The sequence below is a fragment of the Cynoglossus semilaevis genome, chromosome 13 (genome assembly GCF_000523025.1).
Source record: "Cynoglossus semilaevis isolate Cse_v1.0 chromosome 13, Cse_v1.0, whole genome shotgun sequence".
Classification (NCBI taxonomy): Eukaryota; Metazoa; Chordata; class Actinopteri; order Pleuronectiformes; family Cynoglossidae; genus Cynoglossus; species Cynoglossus semilaevis.
The window spans coordinates 1,924,126-1,940,573 of NC_024319.1; the positions used below are offsets into that span (position 1 = coordinate 1,924,126).

Below are 16,448 nucleotides of genomic sequence, written 5' to 3' on the forward strand. Positions count from 1 at the left end.
CACTTAACCACCCACTTCCACCTCCCATTACAACCAGTGCACCCCCTCCTCCTGAACCCCCTCCTCCCCCCTTCAGACTCACCCACCCCCCCACTCTGTTTTCGTCTCATGCATTAGGTACTGACGCGGGTTCTGTCCATGGCCCGTGTTAACACGGACTGCTCCTGTGTTATAATCCATCAGTGGAACAGAATTGGGTCAGAGCGACTGTTCTAATGGAGCCCGGGTTTTAACCTCTTCCCTCCCCTCACACTCTAACACCGTTCAGCACCCTAAAAAAAAAAATATATATATATATATCTGTATTAATCGGCCTTTAAGTCGGTGTCTGTGTTGACTACGAGCTTTTTTTTTTTTTGCATATTTTGTATGACAACTTGAAGTTATGCAAACATTAGCAGCTTCACTTCTACCTGTCGATTTTCCTGTCTCATTATTCATTCATTATTCCACTTTCCTGGGGGGAAAAAAAAGAAGAAACTAAATAACATTGTGAGGGTTGATGTCTGTGCCTGAAGCTGACGCGTCACTTCGTCACTTCTTTAATCCCCGTCTGTTTTTAGAAAGTGTTCTTTATCCTCAAAAAACAAAGTCGACGGTTCTTCAAAACTATGTATTTCAACTCAGGTTTTTGTTTACGACTTTATTAGGATTCACCAAAAGAATTGTCGTATAAACAGTTTAACTCCTGTTTGTTTACATTTCTGCTACGATCTGACAAAACTCACTGTTTACGTCCATTTCCTTCACCATTTCTCTACCGGTTCCTGCTACAGTACGTACACGATATTGACGTACGCACAATACACCGGAAGTGACATTATTATTCAACGGTAGCGTTTTTAAAAATTATTTTATGGACACATTCTTAAACTAGCTTGACGTTTGTCATACACACAATATCGTTCTCGCGAGAGGTCTGTGAGATCAGGCCGGTGGCGCGAAGAGTAAATTCACTGCTGTATTAAAAAAAATTCCGACGTGTAAAATAGAAGAAATAGGAGTTTAAAAAACGATTTCGTAAAGGTAAACTAAAACATCAACGACTAAATGTGGTCAAATATCAGACGTAAATCACACAGAAAACACCAGACAGTAAACAAAAAACAACAAAAATGTCGTAGAAAAACTCACTTCTCCTCCTTTTTCTCCCAGTCAGTAATATATGAAGGTAAATTACCTCAAAGTTCTCCGTCAGCCAGAAGAATTGAAGAGGATTTTCACCGGAGAAACGTTCAAAGACAGAACTTAACGAGACACAGGTGCAGAGGAGCAGCGTGATGGGCCAGGTTGCCAGATCTGTCCAGATAAACAAGCAACCAGGTCCAGAAAACCAAAACAAAATATCACCGTGGAAGACAAAGAAGTCACTTAATTCACACATGTTGTTGCACCAGTGTAGCATTTGATATAATCCAAATATTATAAATTTATAAAAAATAAATTATTATTATTTAATGACATGAACTGGAGCCATTGTGATTCATCATTTATTAAGAGAATTGTGCACGGTTTTAAAAGGCCATGTTTCTGAGAACAGATCATCAGATAATTCAGGCCTGTCATTATCGATGGTAAATGATATTGTTAGAACAACAAGCACAAAGGTCAAAGGCCACGGTGTGTTCCAGAAAACACAGAAGGCAGGAAAGAACCATCGATGTGAAGGATGTTGTTGACGATGATGTGGGAGGAGCCTAACGACTGATGCAAAAACACAAACAACAAAGTATATTTTCAAGAGACGAAATATCAGTAAAATCAAATTATGTTTGAATGTAAAAATAAAATCTAACTTTCCAGTAGCATTTCATTGATTTGGAATTAACACTTTTAAAGAGGCTAAAAGTCTCTTTGTGTTGATGTTGTCGTTGCCTGGCAACAGTGTCCAGCGGCGTGAATGCTAGCACACTCACTCACGGCTACAAATCTGTTTTTACTTTGCATGTGTGCAGTTTTTGCATGTTTGACCAACGTCCGTGTGTATCTTCCTCTGGACAATTGACCTTTCAGAGGTCACGGACTCTGACTGCGTCTGTTCGATGAAGAGGTGGATTTTTCCGACTCAACTTGTTGGGTCTGTGTCGGTCACACGTCCCACGTCCGTTCTGTTGTACTGTACTAACTTTTACACAGTAGCATTTGGGTCACATGATTTCCAGGGTGTGACCCCCCCTCCCCGGTGACCCCCCAACTCCCCAGCAGTGACCCCAGGAAGGACTGAGGTGTAGAAGAAGAATGATCCTCTGATCTGATCTAATATTAGCCTCACTTCATGTTTACAAAATAAAAGCCTTTCTTCCAGTCTCTGGACCTGTACCATATAAAGTCATGGTCCCTGGTCCCCCCCCCCCCTCGACCCTCCACCCTCGCCCCTCCATGATTTCCATCTCTTGGTTTTGATTCTGATTCACCCAAACACACACGTCCTCCTCCACCTTTTGTTACACCCCCTGCCCCTCCCTCTGCCCCACCCTCGCCCCCCCACTTCACTTTACTCCCTCCTACTTTTTTCTCTGCATCCCAGCCTTTATCCCTTCATCACTGATCTCCTTCATCCCTTCAATCCTCATCTGTTCTTCAGTGGACGGAGTGAGTGACGGAGGAATAACTCGCTGCTCGACTCGAGACAACGACCAGGGAACGGAGACGAGAACCAGTGACTGAAGATCTACGACGCACCTGAAGAGGAGTCGCCCTGATCGGTGAGTGACAGGAACTTACTTTCATGGTACTGTTTGTCAACCATGTCCTGATCTTTATGATCTTTATATTTACATATTTACATATACACATTTGTCATGTTATGATAATGTCAACTTAAACTCTAAAAACTTTTATTCCTTGGTCAAAAAGCTGAAAACTTCTGACCTGCCATTGATTTATCAACAATGGTCCAGAAAGAAAACACTTTAAAACTCAATTTGTGACATAGTTTATAAACATATTCATATATATGTATATATATATACATATATATGTATAGACTAAGCAAAGTTTTATTCATCCAGTTTCCACAGACATAAAAGTATTTTCTAAATATTCTGATCAGATCAGACGACTTTCCTAAAACACTGAGGTCCAACAGTGGGCTACATTAATGGACCGGGACATGGAGACCAGGACCAGGACTGTGGTTGTCTGAATGTTATGTGTGATTTCTTTTTGGTATATGATTCTTTTTTTAAATTTTATTCTAATCTACTGCGTGGCCTGGATTAGCCTCGTTAATCTACTGACATTTTAATTATGGGAGAAAATAAAAAAAAGTCAGACGACTGTGTTGTTTTAGACAAATATGAATAACGTTCCACTGGGGGGGGGCACTTAATTCAACAACCAACATCTGGGGGTCACATGCAGTACATGCAGTACATAACCCAGTACTACGACCTTTGTACAGTTTACGCCTTTCAGTTTTGGCTGATTCTGGACCTCAGGTTTTGACGTCGGCCATGTTGGTCTGTAGGAACCCAGAGTATCAGTGACAGTCATCAAACCACCTTCCAGCATATTCCACGTTTCCTCCTCCCCCTCCATCTGCCCCCCCTCCCCCTGCCCCTCCCCCCTCTGTCTGCCCCCATTCTTTGCTCCATCTCTGATCCAGATGCAAAGAGCAGTCAGTAATCGGATGAGAGCAGATTTGATTCAAAAGGCTTCCCTTAAAATCTGAGCCAGCAGGATTTAAAAATCACTCTCGGCCTCACCCCCCCCGCCTCACCCCCGACCCCCCCGCCTTCTCTGTCTGTGTTAATGGACTTCACCATCCAGTGAGCTCCAGCCGTCATTTAATCACCTGAAACAATGGCAAAAAGGCTAACGACACAAATACGCCTTCACTCATCACAGCGCATTATCAAAGCACCCCCCCCTCACCCCGTCTGGAACCAAGACCTGAAACGCCCTGACCCCAGCATCAGTGCAGGTCTAGGTTGGGTTCTAGTTGAGGGTCATGAGGTACAGACAGCAGAGTGGAGAGAAAACGGTGGAACATGAACTTCAGTGTTTCTGTTTTACAGTTTAAAAGCTGAAGAAACAGACACAAAATATCATGACAAGTACTGCGCAACATGGATTTCTGCTCCTATCAATGGTTCACAAATGAGAAGCACTGAGCTAATACCAGGGGTCGGGGGGGCACTACCCAATGCCGTCCAATAACTGCATTGTACTTGTCATGGTATTTTGAGAAAAAAGAAAAACAACTGACGCATCAGTTTGTTTTTCTTCCTGCTCACCTCAGACAGCAGTGGTAAAAAATAATATGTTTATTTTTATCATCAGTCTGACCAACAATTACAACAAACTCTTCCCCCTCACACCCTCACCCTCACCCTCAGCCTCAGCCTCAGCCTCACCCTCACCCTCACCCTCACCCCTTCCTCTCCCTGTAACTTTAAACAAATTAGAAGCAAATTCATGTGTTTTGACAGCGACTCACATTCAAATACTTAAAGTGTGTGAACGAGAGAGAGAGGGAGAGAGAGAGAGAGAGAGAGAGAGAGAGAGAGAGAATTGCTGCAGGGAAACAAACAGTGGAGACATCACAGGTTTCTGCTCCAGAACTTTTGAAGGTAAGAGAAATACGAGGCGCCGACGGTTCACAGGACGGTGGAGGGTTTTAGTTCCTGATGCCACAGTGGAACGAGTGTCTGTGGTTTTATTGAAGTGTCAGTTTGTCACACGGTCTGAGTCCATTACTTAATTGATTCAGTGTGAAAAAAAAAAAAACAACAACAACCAAATCGTCACTTATTTAATGACGTTATCAAATCCAAAAGCCCTCAACGTCGGTGGACCATGAGGTGAAAACTCCCCGGTCCGTGTGTGTACTGTGTGTGTGTGTGTGTGTACTGTGTGTGAAGTATTTGTTGTGAACTGGGAGCCAATACACTAATGACATTAGCCTAGCTACAGGACATACTGGTTTGTGTGTACATTCAGGGTGAGGATGTGTACTTTTAAATTTATCTGAACAGCAAATACTTTAGCTGCTAATGTCATGCAGGAATATTCATGCAGTCTGCTTATTACTGTGTGTGCGTGTCTGTGTGTGTGTGTGAGTGTGTTCATAGAGGCGTGTTTTATGGGTTTCTGTGTGCTCCTGCGTGTTCGTAGTTTGCAAAGCAGACGACGGCCAGTTTGACTTGCAAAACTGAGAGGCTGAGGTTCTGGAGCTGCTGCAGGTGCAGACGTCAGGCACTGATCGCTCTCTCACCAACACCGAGGTACGCGTCACTGCCTGGTTTTTTTTTCTCTCCTTTTTCAGTGATTCACAGGTCACACCTGTCTGACCCCGGTCTCTTCTCTGCAGGGTCATCCACGTCGCTGTCAAACTTCTCCTGTCTGTCACTCAGCCCACAGATCGTCACCATGGGGGAGATGGAGCAGCTGAGGAAGGAGGCGGACAACCTGAAGGACCAGATCACGGTCAGTGGGCCTGGATCAGAACCACCGATGAGTCTGTTTCCGCTCTGGAAACAGACTCATCGCTCTCTCCCGTTCGTCTGCTTCACAGGCCGCTCGTAAGGCAGTGCAGGACACCACCCTGCAGGAGGCAGCGGCGGGGGTCAGCGTGGTGGGCCGCGTCCAGATGAAGACCAGGAAAACACTGAGAGGCCACCTCGCCAAGATCTACGCCATGCACTGGGGCACGGACACCAAGTAAACACTCCACACACGGTTCACGCCCGGGATTTACTTCACAGCTAAGATACCACTTTGTTGTTGGGACCTGGGGGTCGGGGGGGGGCTTTAAATCAGAGAGGGAGGAGACGATTGAATTTAAATGAGAAAATAACATCAATAAAGTTGCTCAAAACCGGTGGTTCCCACATTATGGGGCGGGGCCCTGCAGGAGGCACGGAACCATTGAGTAAAGTTTGGGAAAGTCTTGAACAGGTAGTGTCACCTGTCTGCCCTGCAGGGGGCGCTGTAACTGTATTTTATATATTTGTTATTTGTTATTGTGATACAAAAAAATGAGAACTGATTCTGTTTGAGTCTCACTACTGCCACCACCAGGTTCTGTTCCACCTGGAAACATTCTCAACCAGAAAACTTTAAAAAACAAAACAAAAAAAATTTAAAAGAAGAGCATGAAGAGAAAATGCCAGCAGAGGGCAGCATAGGTCATTATTCAGATGGCCTACATTTATTTCAGGTTTTGGAAAACAACAACTGACACGTGACTTTTCTTCTAACCACCGTCAACTCTGCTCCTTCAGGTTGTGTGTCAGCGCGTCACAAGACGGAAAACTGATCGTGTGGGACAGCATCACGACCAACAAGGTAAACAAACGCCAACAGGAAGTCCAGCTGTAATTAGTGTGAATGACAGCGTGAATGGTTGTTTGTCTACATGTGAACTGGACTGGAGACCTGTCCCGGGTGTAAACCCCGCCCCCAACAGACGACAGTTGGGATTGGTTAGATGGTCTGTGTTCAGTAGGGGGCGCTGACCTTGTTTCTGACCTCAGGTGAACGCCATCCCTCTGAAGTCGTCCTGGGTGATGACCTGCGCCTACGCACCGTCAGGGAACCTGGTGGCGTGTGGTGGACTGGACAACATGTGCTCCATCTACAACCTGAAGGGCAAAGACGGGAACGTCAAGGTCATGCGTGAGCTGGCGGCGCACACAGGTCGGCCTCGGGTTCCATCAAAGTGTTTTAACGTTTTTACATTTTCACGACTGTTTCATGTTCTTCTAAAAAAAGACGTTTTTTTTGTTAAAATCACAACTTTTTGACTGTGACGTGAACTGACGTTCTGTTTGGGGATCGGTTCTAAACCTCTGGTTCCTCAGGTTACCTGTCCTGCTGTCGTTTCCTGAGTGACACTGAGATCATCACCAGCTCCGGCGACTGCACCTGGTCAGAATCTCGGACTGTTGTGGGCGGGTGGGGGGTCAGGGGGCGTAGATTTTCCACACATCTGCAAGTCTGACCTTTGACCTGTCCTTGTTCTCCTTCAGCGTCCTGTGGGACATTGAAACTGGAACCCAGAAGACCATCTTTGCGGGACACCAAGGAGACTGCATGTCCCTGGCCGTGTCTCCAGACTTCAGGTTCTTCATCTCGGGGGCGTGTGACTTCACAGCCAAGCTGTGGGACATCAGGGAGGGCACGTGCAGGCAGACGTTCGGAGGCCACGAGAGCGACATCAACGCCATCGGGGTAGGGGTCAACTGTGACTCACAGCCACTGCAGCACTAGACCTAGTCCACCAGGGTGCACCAGAGATCATTCCTGTGAACTCCGCTCTGTTAGAGTACAAAAATACTACCTCTGCTGGTCATTTGTGGTAATACTCTCTTGGGGAAATAATCTGATGTAGCTCTTTGAACCTGTTAGCTTCACAATGACAGTTGACTGTACAACAGTTCACCACTAGGGGGCCACAAACCTCTCTGCTCCTGACATTTGTACTGATACGTTTCCAAGAAGAACTCGTTTTAAATCCTGTCTTTTTTCCCAGTTCTTTCCAAATGGCAACGCTATAATCACCGGGTCGGACGACGCCACCTGTAAACTGAACGACCTGCGGTCCGACCAGGAGCTCATCACCTACCAGGACTCCAGCATCATGTGTGGGGTCACTTCCCTGGCGCCCTCCCTGTCTGGACGTTTGTTACTGGCTGGTTACGACGACTTCAACGTCAACATCTGGGACACACTCAAGGCCGAGAGAGTGGGTGAGTAAAAACAAAAACGTCTCTGTCTGGACGGAGAGAGATGATTGGTGAAGGTCACTGTGTTTTACCAGCAGTAACACACCAACCACAGTTTGAGAACCAAGTGGAGATTATTCTATTATTTCATTGTATTACATCGGCTCTTGACATTTATTTACATGAATTTACATGAATATATTTGTATTTAACTCTAAACCAGAATAATAATAATAATAATAATGATGATTGTTATTTTATTATTATTATTATAAATAATTCTAAAAACCACAGCGTCCACAGAAGTACTCCCAGTACTAGTGAAGTACCAGAGTGAAACTGTGTTTTCTTCCTCATGGTGGCGCAGGAGTGCTGGCAGGACACGACAACAGAGTCAGCTGTATCGGGGTGTCCTCGGACGGCATGGCCTGCTGCACGGGATCCTGGGACAGTTTCCTGAAGATCTTTGTTATTTTATTAGAGAGAGAGAGAGAGAGCGGAGGAGGAGGAGGAGCAGGGCGGAGGAGCGGAGCACTTCACACCGGCCTCCACGGACGGAGGGAGACAAAAATAAATCAATTAGAGTTGGAGGGGGAGGTTTGGAGTTCCCTGGGGGTGAGACGATGGTTTCCTGTCAAACGTCAGAGGGGGGAGGTGGTGAAAACCGTCTCCCCCCTCTCTCACCTTTAACCTTTAACTTCGTAGGTGAATTTGGGCAGAATCAGCCGGTGCTGGGTTTCAGAGAAGACCACTCCTCTTTAGAGCCATTTATACTATGTTTTAACACGAGATACTAGTACTAGTACTACGACTACTAGTACTACTACTGTAGGAACATCTGCATTTTCACCCTCACCCAATGAGGAGTTGCCAAATCAAACGGTAGCACGGTGGACCAGAGAGACGTGGATGTGTCAAAGCGGCCGTAGGTCTGAACTACAGGCTGTTCGTGATAATTAATAATATTAATGATGATGATGTTAATGAGTCCATATTAGCAGTGATGTTAGCATGTTTCTTGGCGACTGTTGTTTGTTCTTAGCGTTGGTAGCCCCCCCCCTCCCCCCCCCGATGCTTGCGTTTGAATTCTTTGACTTCCTCGTTTCCACTCACTTGTGTTCTAGTACGCGGATGTACACGTTAGTGTTTGAGCTGTTGTGTATGTGATTGGTGGACGACGTTTACTGAGCGTCGGCTCCTGTGGACTCAGCCAGACGGGTCAGCAGAACAGGAACCACGGTGTCTCAGGACAGGACTTTTCTACCAGTAATACTTTTTTTTTTTTCATGAAGGATAACTGCAATACTGTGCTGATAGACAATACTTCAGAATACTGTACGTACTGTTGGAGTACTGTTCCGCTGCAGTACCGATCTCCAGTTTTGTGTAAATATAGAAAGTTTCAGTCTCTGAAGTCCATCAGTGAAACATCACCACCTTCTAGGTCTGTCGAATAAAGTCGGTCTTCTGACATCTCTGCTGTCTTTTCAATCCACACAGGCTGCCACAAGGGGTGCCACTGAGTACATGTGGTTCCTCTGGGGCTCGAACCCAGCAGATTTTTCATGTAAGGCAGGTGTGATAACCACTAAACTACAGAACAACAAAATTTTGCTTTATGCAACAATATTAATAAAAAAAAAAAAAAAAAAAATCAAACCTGTGTGTCTGAGGCTCGGCTGAAGCTAAAGTTAAACTAAACTCCAGATTTCATGAAGTTAGAGTGAATTTAAAAATCGCACAAAGACGTCACAGACGATACGATGCCGAGGCAGGAGATAAAGACAAAAGATTTTATTTATATTTACAAAAGGACGGACGGAGAAATCGCAGAGAGAAGTTTGGAAACAAATATTCACAACGAGTAAAATGTTTCAGATACACAGACATAAAAATCGTGTTTTAAAGATTATAAAAGTGTCGCAACAGTTCACGTCACCGCAGGTCGATCATCGGTTCTCTTTGTCCAGAACCACGGCCAGAACTCTGCGGTCCATCTGTGCAGCCCGCGTTCTGTCTGGAGTGGACGCCTTCAGCTTCACCTGGGAGAAAAAAAAAATGTTATAAAGGTCATCACAGAGTAAAAATCTTAAGCCTGATGAACCACAGGGGGGCAGTGGATCACAATTATAGAAAATGACAAATATCAAACTCAAGGCCTGTGGGCTAAATCTGGCCCGCAGCAGAACGTAACATGTTCAGTATTTTAATCTTGAGGGACTTCAGTGAAATCAAAACCTTTGATAAAAGATGAAAACGACCAATGTGTGTTTGATCACTGATCAGTAGAAAAATAAAGAACAGGAAAACACACGCAGCCTTGATTAACATCATCTCAAGGGTGGGGGTCATAAGAAAGGGTGGGGGCGGGGTCATATGGACGCTGGTCACCTGTGATCGCTGGGCCCTGAGAGTGTTTCCCTCCCTCAGGAGCTGCAGTGGGGAGCGGCCCTGTGCACCTGGACGGAAAAAAAACAAACGAGAAAAAGCCGTTATCTGATGAGGTTTGAACCGAGACCAGGTGGAGGACCAGGTGGAGGACCAGGTGGAGGACCTTCTACGCACCTTTCTGCTTCAGTTTCCCAGACTGGCTCTTGTTTTCATTGCTTGCGTTCCTATTGGTCACGCAGACGGCGAGTGGGGAGGAGGTGCGTTTGCCACTGTTGCCCTGAACTCCTCTGACTCTCAGGGCAGACGCACCGAAGTCTTTGCCCAACCACTGGGGCTTGAACACCACCTGACTGGGGCTCCTGGGGTCCACGGTGGGGCAGCGGATGGTGGTCGGTGGGTTTTCTTTGACCGGTTTCTGACTTTCTTCAGAGGAGGATGTTGTGTGAACCTTTGTGTGCTGTGGCTCAGCGGACAGGACCTCCGCTGGACAACTGCTGGGTTCGACGACTGGAGGCTGAAGGTCGCTCTCTGGTTGAACGGTAATCAGAGGGAGGGCGTAGCAATGGTCCACGTCGCTCTTGATTGGCTCCACTCCTGCAGCAGACACTGGAGAGGAAGTGATGTCACGGTGCACCTCGGCGAAGATCTGTGAGGAGGGGGCGCCCTCGTGACACGTGATCAGACTCAGGCTGAGTCTCTTGTGAAGAGGAGACTCCTTGGCTTCTTCCGCCTCCTCCAGGCTGACGTCGGCCGCGGTTTCAAGCTCCACCTCCGCCTGCGGCTGCTCCAGTATCACGTAAGGGCTGGAGTCACCGGACACGTGGGGGCGCTCAAGAACGGGGGTGGCCAGCAGGTTGGCGTGCTCAGCCAGGGAGCTGCAGGTGCGGGGAGGCCGTGGAGTCAGGAGCGGCTCCGTGGCGGTCTGCTCCTCACCTCCCAGGGTCTCCTCTTCCACGGCGTCACAAACACCTTTCTGAGGGGGTTTGGTGAATTCACCGCCAGCCTCGCTGTGGAAAAGGATGCCCAGACGGCGAGCCAAGGAGTCCACTTTGGCTTCAGGGAGAAGTAAAATAAAAAAACCAAAGGGAGTCCACTTTGGCTTCAGGGAGAAGTCAAACAAAAACCAAAACATTAGATACAAAAAACCCCAGATGTGATCGTAAACCACACGTCTGTCAGTCAACAGTTACCTCTCATGATTTCTCTGACTGGAGTGCGTTGGACGCCAACAGACGGTGAGCGAGGGTCAGTGAACGACACTGGACACTCACTTTTCAGAGCCACAGCTTTGACCTCACTGACCTAGAATTGAAAGAAAATGTTAAATAAAGCATTTCAACAGGATTTACAATGAACATGAGTCTGGACAGGAAGTACACAAAGTTACGCACCTGTATCGGCGTACGGTCGATGGCCGCAGACGGTGAACGTGGGTCGATCAGGTGACCGATTTGACTTTTTGTGAAGGCGGGTTCTGGTTTTGTTGGTTCAGACACCCGCATCTTGCTTTCGTTGAGTCCCATGGTGCTAATGTAATAATACGTCTCTAAATAATTTCGTATTTAAAAAAAAAAGAACAAATCAGTACGTCGTTAGTTCGTAACCTCGGTGTTTGATCCACTTTGTTGGCCCGTTTGGCAACAGCGTTTTTTGACTTGAAGTAAATACAGTATATTCTAGGCGCTGCTAATCTAGGGACATACAGTGTACCACTAGAGGGAGCCAAACTACCACCGGGGGAACATATTACGGTTTGAGAGCGTGCCAGTATATTACCATCAAATAGTATATTACACTATACTATAATATATTGGACAGTTGTTATTCTTACATTCACGTTGGAGTTTGAAAAAAATTAATAGTTTTGCAAAAACATAAAACATATTTTAAATACTGCTTCTAAGACCAAGCTTCGATGATGAAATACTTTGTGCAAATGTACAGTTGGTGACAAAATATCACCGTTAACATGTTTGTTTGTGACGTTTTAGTAAATATGCTGAGCAGCACATGCGCAGACCATCGAGTTATGTTGTAAAAAAACAAAAAACGAGTAACGTTTTGTATAAATAAACACTCGTGCCTTCACACTGTATCGTTTTATATCGAGCATCGATTCTACATAAATATAATACTGAAGAGTTTGTTTACACATTTAAAAACACAGTTTGTACACACAGTACTCGACAAAGAAACAAAGTTAAAGCTAAAGGAAAACATTCACAGGTGAAAAGTGTTAGCAATGATTTTAACGTCTCTGCAAACGTATTTCTTTAACGGCTTAAATTCACTAAAATACGTGATTAACGTGAATAACGCAGGTCATTTAACTGAAATCTTACCTTTAAAGAAGACAAAGACGTGCGTTGAATGTTGACGCTTTCACTCCTTTCACTAATTCCACGCTTCAGACAAAGTCGCTCCACAGTTTAGTTTGAAAACATTTAAATGGCGCTTGGCGTGCACTGCTATCTTTAAATGGACCAATCAGAACGCGCGGTTCTCAGGGCGTCGATTGGCTGAGAGCAAGAAGTAGGCGGAGTTTGAAAAGTACTCTACAAGATAATGTTCGCTTTGTTTTTTTCTGTCCTCCCACCTCGGAATGACATGTATTTTTTTGAAAACTGACTTGACTTGACGGCGGTTGTACATGTCAACAGATGACGTCACGTGACAACTGTTTACGGTTATAACCGTTTTTTTAAAGAAGAAAAATGTCATAAAATAACGCAGTTAAAAGTATATTTATTTAAAATGGTTTGGTTGTTATGTTGGCAAACAGTTGGAGGAAAAACGAATGTGTTCGAGACGTTTGAACAACAACGAAATTCAAAATAACGAACTTTAAAGCAAAAGAATACTGCAAATTAAAATACATTCCTCCCTAAAACAATCACTGACACATTGAATCTAATGTTAAATAAATTGGCCTTTTATTAAAAAAACAAAAACAAGTTTGAAATCAAAGCTTTATTGCTGAATATTAAACATTGCCGTCAGGACAAAACTAGCCTGAAAACAATTAAGGTGCAACATTTATCGTACAACAGACACCGTAGCAATTATTTTACAATGAAGCCATTCATCTAACGGTCAATATGAAAACCTGACGTACAAGTATATGACCTTATTACCACATGTATGATTAATATTCACACATCCATACTGGAACACACACACACACACACACCTTAACAGTAACTGTCCTGCTGGTTGTCAGTTCTTTGTGCTGGCTGGTCACTAACGACTAATTTAAAAAAAACAGCGATAATGGAGAAATGATAATGAAAAAAACATGTCAATGTTAATACATTTTATTAAGTGTTTGTACTGAGGACAATCAAACTGGATCAAAACATTTACTTAAAAAAAAAAAGAGTCCATTATTTATATGCATTGCGACAACAGAACTGTACCTTTACACGAAAGATGGAATTTACAACCTGCTCTCCAGAAAAAAAATTAAAACTTTGACAGATTAATGATGACAAATGTCTCCACTCAGTTATTATTTTATTCACGGAGGAAACCGTTCTGATGAACGCAGCTGCTCAGATGAACGGAGTAACAGGAAATGACATAATTTAAGGTACACTGTCATTACTGCGTCATCTCCTTCTCCAGACTGACACTGCAGTTTTTGATGCCGTGTGAAAAAAAAACCAAAACTGAAATCTGCACTGGAGTTGGAGTCTTCCAGAGGGTGGAGCGTTCACAGTGTCTCTGTTTCTGACGATTCTCACCTTCATTCAATCAGCCTCACACCTACCATACAGCAAAACACATTCACACTCGATCAGCCCCCCCCCGGCTGCCGATCATTCCGTCGCACCTTCCACCTCTCTCTGGCAAAAGTGAGCCAAGAGTGTGTCCAAGTCCCGGCGATCGGCGGCAGCGTACAGAGAGCTCTCTCCCATCATGCTCAGCGCCATGCGCAGAGTGGACCAGATGTTGTCCGACATCATGGTCGCCGCGGCGCCCCCCGGCGCCCGCACCGCTCTGCCCCCATCACCGGCAGCCTGGCGCTGTAGAGACAGAGCTTCAAGAAAGTGTTCGACCGCCTCCCTGAAAAAACAGGAGGAAAAGTGAGGGTCTGGGTTTGATAGTGGGTCACAACCAACGATTTTAGGAGCGTACTGCCACCTACTGTACTGGAGTGTGTAGTGTCATGGTCTGACCAGTGATAACCCACCCTACTCCTTACACCTTGATGTGAGATTCATTGTTTTTTTCTCAAATTTCAGTCCTTTGTTTTATGGCACAAACTTCTAAAGTTATAAAATAACTGGTCTTAAAACATATTGACACGCACTCACTCTCTCACACTACTGTGGACACACACACACACCCACACACACTCATTCTTCTCTCTCACACCTGTGAGCTCCCAGGTTGACACAGCTAATGCCCAGGTTGTAGCGGCTGCGGACGAAGCCTGGCTGCAGTTCCAGAGCTCTCCTGTAGGCGGCTACTGCGTCCTCTGAGTGGCTCCCATTGGCCAGTGTGGCTCCCAACTTATTCCACAGCAGATAGTCCTGATGGGAACACAGAGACGGAGAAGACGGTTCTCAGAGCAGTGATGACATCAGCGTGACCTCGGCGTTGACCTTTACACTGACCTGTGGCGTGACGGAGAGCGCAGCGCTGAAACAGTCCACCGCCTTGTCGTACTCTCCGCTGAGGTTGAACAGAACGCCCAAACCACACTGCAGCTGAGGGTCGACCTGGGCCGGGTCACAGTTGGCCGCTCGCAGGAACAAAGTCTGGACGTCGGCAAACAGAGACCTTGGAAAAAAACAAAAGAACGCCGGCAAACAGAGACCTTGGAAAAAAACAAACAACAAATTATTATAACATTTATAAAAACAGTGTCTTCGTGTCGTCGGGCGGAACTCGACTCACTCTGGCAGCAGCGAGCCGAACCTCTCTCTCTCCTGCTCTCGTTCCCTGGCGCCGTCCTTCTGGCGTTCGTTCTCGTGCTGCTCCCAGACAGAGTGGTATTTTGGATTGTGCTTCAGCCAATCACGGAGGGTCTCACAGGCCTGCCTGTGCAGTGACTCGTTGGTAAAACTGACGGCCAGCGCCATCAGAGCCGTCAGGTTGTCGTTCTTCAGCTCTATACACCTGACGGAAAAACACAGGAGAAACAGTCAGACAACTACAGCGGTTTAGATCAGATTAGATCAGATTAGATCAGATACACTAAAATGGACATGTTGTGAACACAATGGGAGAAAAGAGATTAGATCAGATTAGATTAGACTGATCACATACACTAAAATGGACATCAGAAAAAAAATGACAGACTGACACAAAGGAAGAAAAATAAATAGTTAAATTAATCAGAAAAAAATATTAAAAGTTCTGAGGTACAATAAAAATAATAAATAAATATATAGTATATTATAGATTACATATAAATACTGTTTATATATTACTATTTTGTATCATCATTTTAAACAAAGAAAAAAGTAAGAAAATTGCAATAATAATATATAGTATATTGTAGATTACATATATGTACAAACAAAGAAAATTGTAAGAAAATTGGAAAAAAGTTCAAACTGCGTGTGGTGTTCTTGCATTTCTATTTCTAACCTGCGGAGGGCGCTGATGGCCGCAAACTCCTGCTCATTTTCTGCCTGACAGGTTCCCAGATACTGCCAAGCCTGCAAAGAAAAAAGAAAGAAAACATATGAACTTTGACCAAATCATCATGGCAACTGGTTTCTCTGGTTGGAAAAATAGAAATAAATTATTAAAAAAACAAAAAAAACCCACAGCTGGAATTCGCCGACTGGGTGAAACATGTGAGTGAAACCACAGCGTTTCCACAGACTCACCAGCTGGTTCTCTGGTTCTTTCTGGACGGCACTTTCAAAGAACCGCACGGCACCTGGAATGTCCCCGGCCTCCATCCTCTTCAGCCCCTCTGACAGGGGGTCGGGGTGGGACATGTAGGGGTTGTCCTCCTCGAACTGGTACCCCTGTGGTCCAACAGAACATTACTGTATGAAACACTGCTTCAGGTGGACACGTGTTCCTAACATGTAGACAGAAACCTTGTCGTATGTAGACGTGAGCAGCTGGTTGAAGTCCGACAGCCACGGGTGACTCTCTGCGTCCCTCTTCGCCATTTCCTCCCACTCCTCCTGCAGCTTCTCCCAGAAATCTAAGTCACTCTGGAGGAAACGGAGAGAAACGTTTGAACTTCACCTGCACGACATCGACGCTGATTTGTGGAAACACCCCTTTATAATGTGTTACACTGGGAGGGGCGCGTCGTCAAGAACCTGTCGATACGATACGTATCACGACACACGATACGATATGTTGTGATATATTTGCTATAATTATTATGGTCTGGAGTGGAGCTTTGGCCCAGAG

The 16,448-nt window shown here is 45.2% G+C and overlaps 3 protein-coding genes across 4 annotated transcripts in view; 1 reads left to right on the forward strand and 2 right to left on the reverse strand.

The window, feature by feature from the left end:
• Window positions 1–2,579: 2,579 nt before the first annotated feature.
• gnb3a (guanine nucleotide binding protein (G protein), beta polypeptide 3a) lies at window positions 2,580–8,432 on the forward strand. Its single transcript, XM_025061457.1, has 11 exons — window positions 2,580–2,705; window positions 5,119–5,228; window positions 5,315–5,430; window positions 5,519–5,664; window positions 6,228–6,291; window positions 6,480–6,642; window positions 6,807–6,873; window positions 6,975–7,176; window positions 7,478–7,694; window positions 8,038–8,138; window positions 8,376–8,432. The coding sequence occupies exons 3-11, from the start codon at window positions 5,374–5,376 to the stop codon at window positions 8,430–8,432; spliced, it is 1,074 nt and encodes a 357-aa protein (XP_024917225.1). The 5' UTR covers window positions 2,580–2,705; window positions 5,119–5,228; window positions 5,315–5,373.
• Window positions 8,433–9,449: 1,017 nt separating this feature from the next.
• cdca3 (cell division cycle associated 3) lies at window positions 9,450–12,540 on the reverse strand. The gene is made up of 6 exons (XM_008322792.3): window positions 12,404–12,540; window positions 11,453–11,607; window positions 11,252–11,363; window positions 10,236–11,114; window positions 10,062–10,129; window positions 9,450–9,712 (listed from the first exon to the last, which is right to left on the reverse strand). The coding sequence occupies exons 2-6, from the start codon at window positions 11,582–11,584 to the stop codon at window positions 9,620–9,622; spliced, it is 1,284 nt and encodes a 427-aa protein (XP_008321014.1). The 5' UTR covers window positions 11,585–11,607; window positions 12,404–12,540; the 3' UTR covers window positions 9,450–9,619.
• Window positions 12,541–13,359: 819 nt separating this feature from the next.
• The window catches only part of pex5 (peroxisomal biogenesis factor 5), a 28,484-nt gene continuing 25,395 nt past the window's right edge, over window positions 13,360–16,448 (reverse strand). For both annotated transcript variants that reach the window (XM_008322788.3, XM_008322791.3), the window contains 7 exons: window positions 16,124–16,243; window positions 15,905–16,048; window positions 15,660–15,730; window positions 14,964–15,185; window positions 14,681–14,846; window positions 14,439–14,596; window positions 13,360–14,126 (listed from right to left, as the gene is read on the reverse strand). In XM_008322788.3, coding sequence (XP_008321010.1) covers window positions 13,880–14,126; window positions 14,439–14,596; window positions 14,681–14,846; window positions 14,964–15,185; window positions 15,660–15,730; window positions 15,905–16,048; window positions 16,124–16,243 — 1,128 coding nt within the window. In that variant the 3' untranslated portion in view covers window positions 13,360–13,879. The remainder of the gene's footprint in view (window positions 14,127–14,438; window positions 14,597–14,680; window positions 14,847–14,963; window positions 15,186–15,659; window positions 15,731–15,904; window positions 16,049–16,123; window positions 16,244–16,448) is intronic.

Excerpts from the sequence above, each read along its gene's own strand:
- cdca3 (XM_008322792.3), bottom strand. The coding sequence starts at position 11,584 with ATGGGACTCAACGAAAGCAAGATGCGGGTGTCTGAACCAACAAAACCA. Across the intron at positions 11,364-11,452 it reads TCGACCGTACGCCGATACAG|GTCAGTGAGGTCAAAGCTGT; the intron begins GTGCGTAACTTT and ends TTTCAATTCTAG. Across the intron at positions 9,713-10,061 it reads TCAGGGCCCAGCGATCACAG|GTGAAGCTGAAGGCGTCCAC; the intron begins GTGACCAGCGTC and ends TTTTTCTCCCAG.
- gnb3a (XM_025061457.1), top strand. The coding sequence starts at position 5,374 with ATGGGGGAGATGGAGCAGCTGAGGAAGGAGGCGGACAACCTGAAGGAC. Across the intron at positions 5,665-6,227 it reads CACTGGGGCACGGACACCAA|GTTGTGTGTCAGCGCGTCAC; the intron begins GTAAACACTCCA and ends CTGCTCCTTCAG. Across the intron at positions 6,874-6,974 it reads AGCTCCGGCGACTGCACCTG|CGTCCTGTGGGACATTGAAA; the intron begins GTCAGAATCTCG and ends GTTCTCCTTCAG.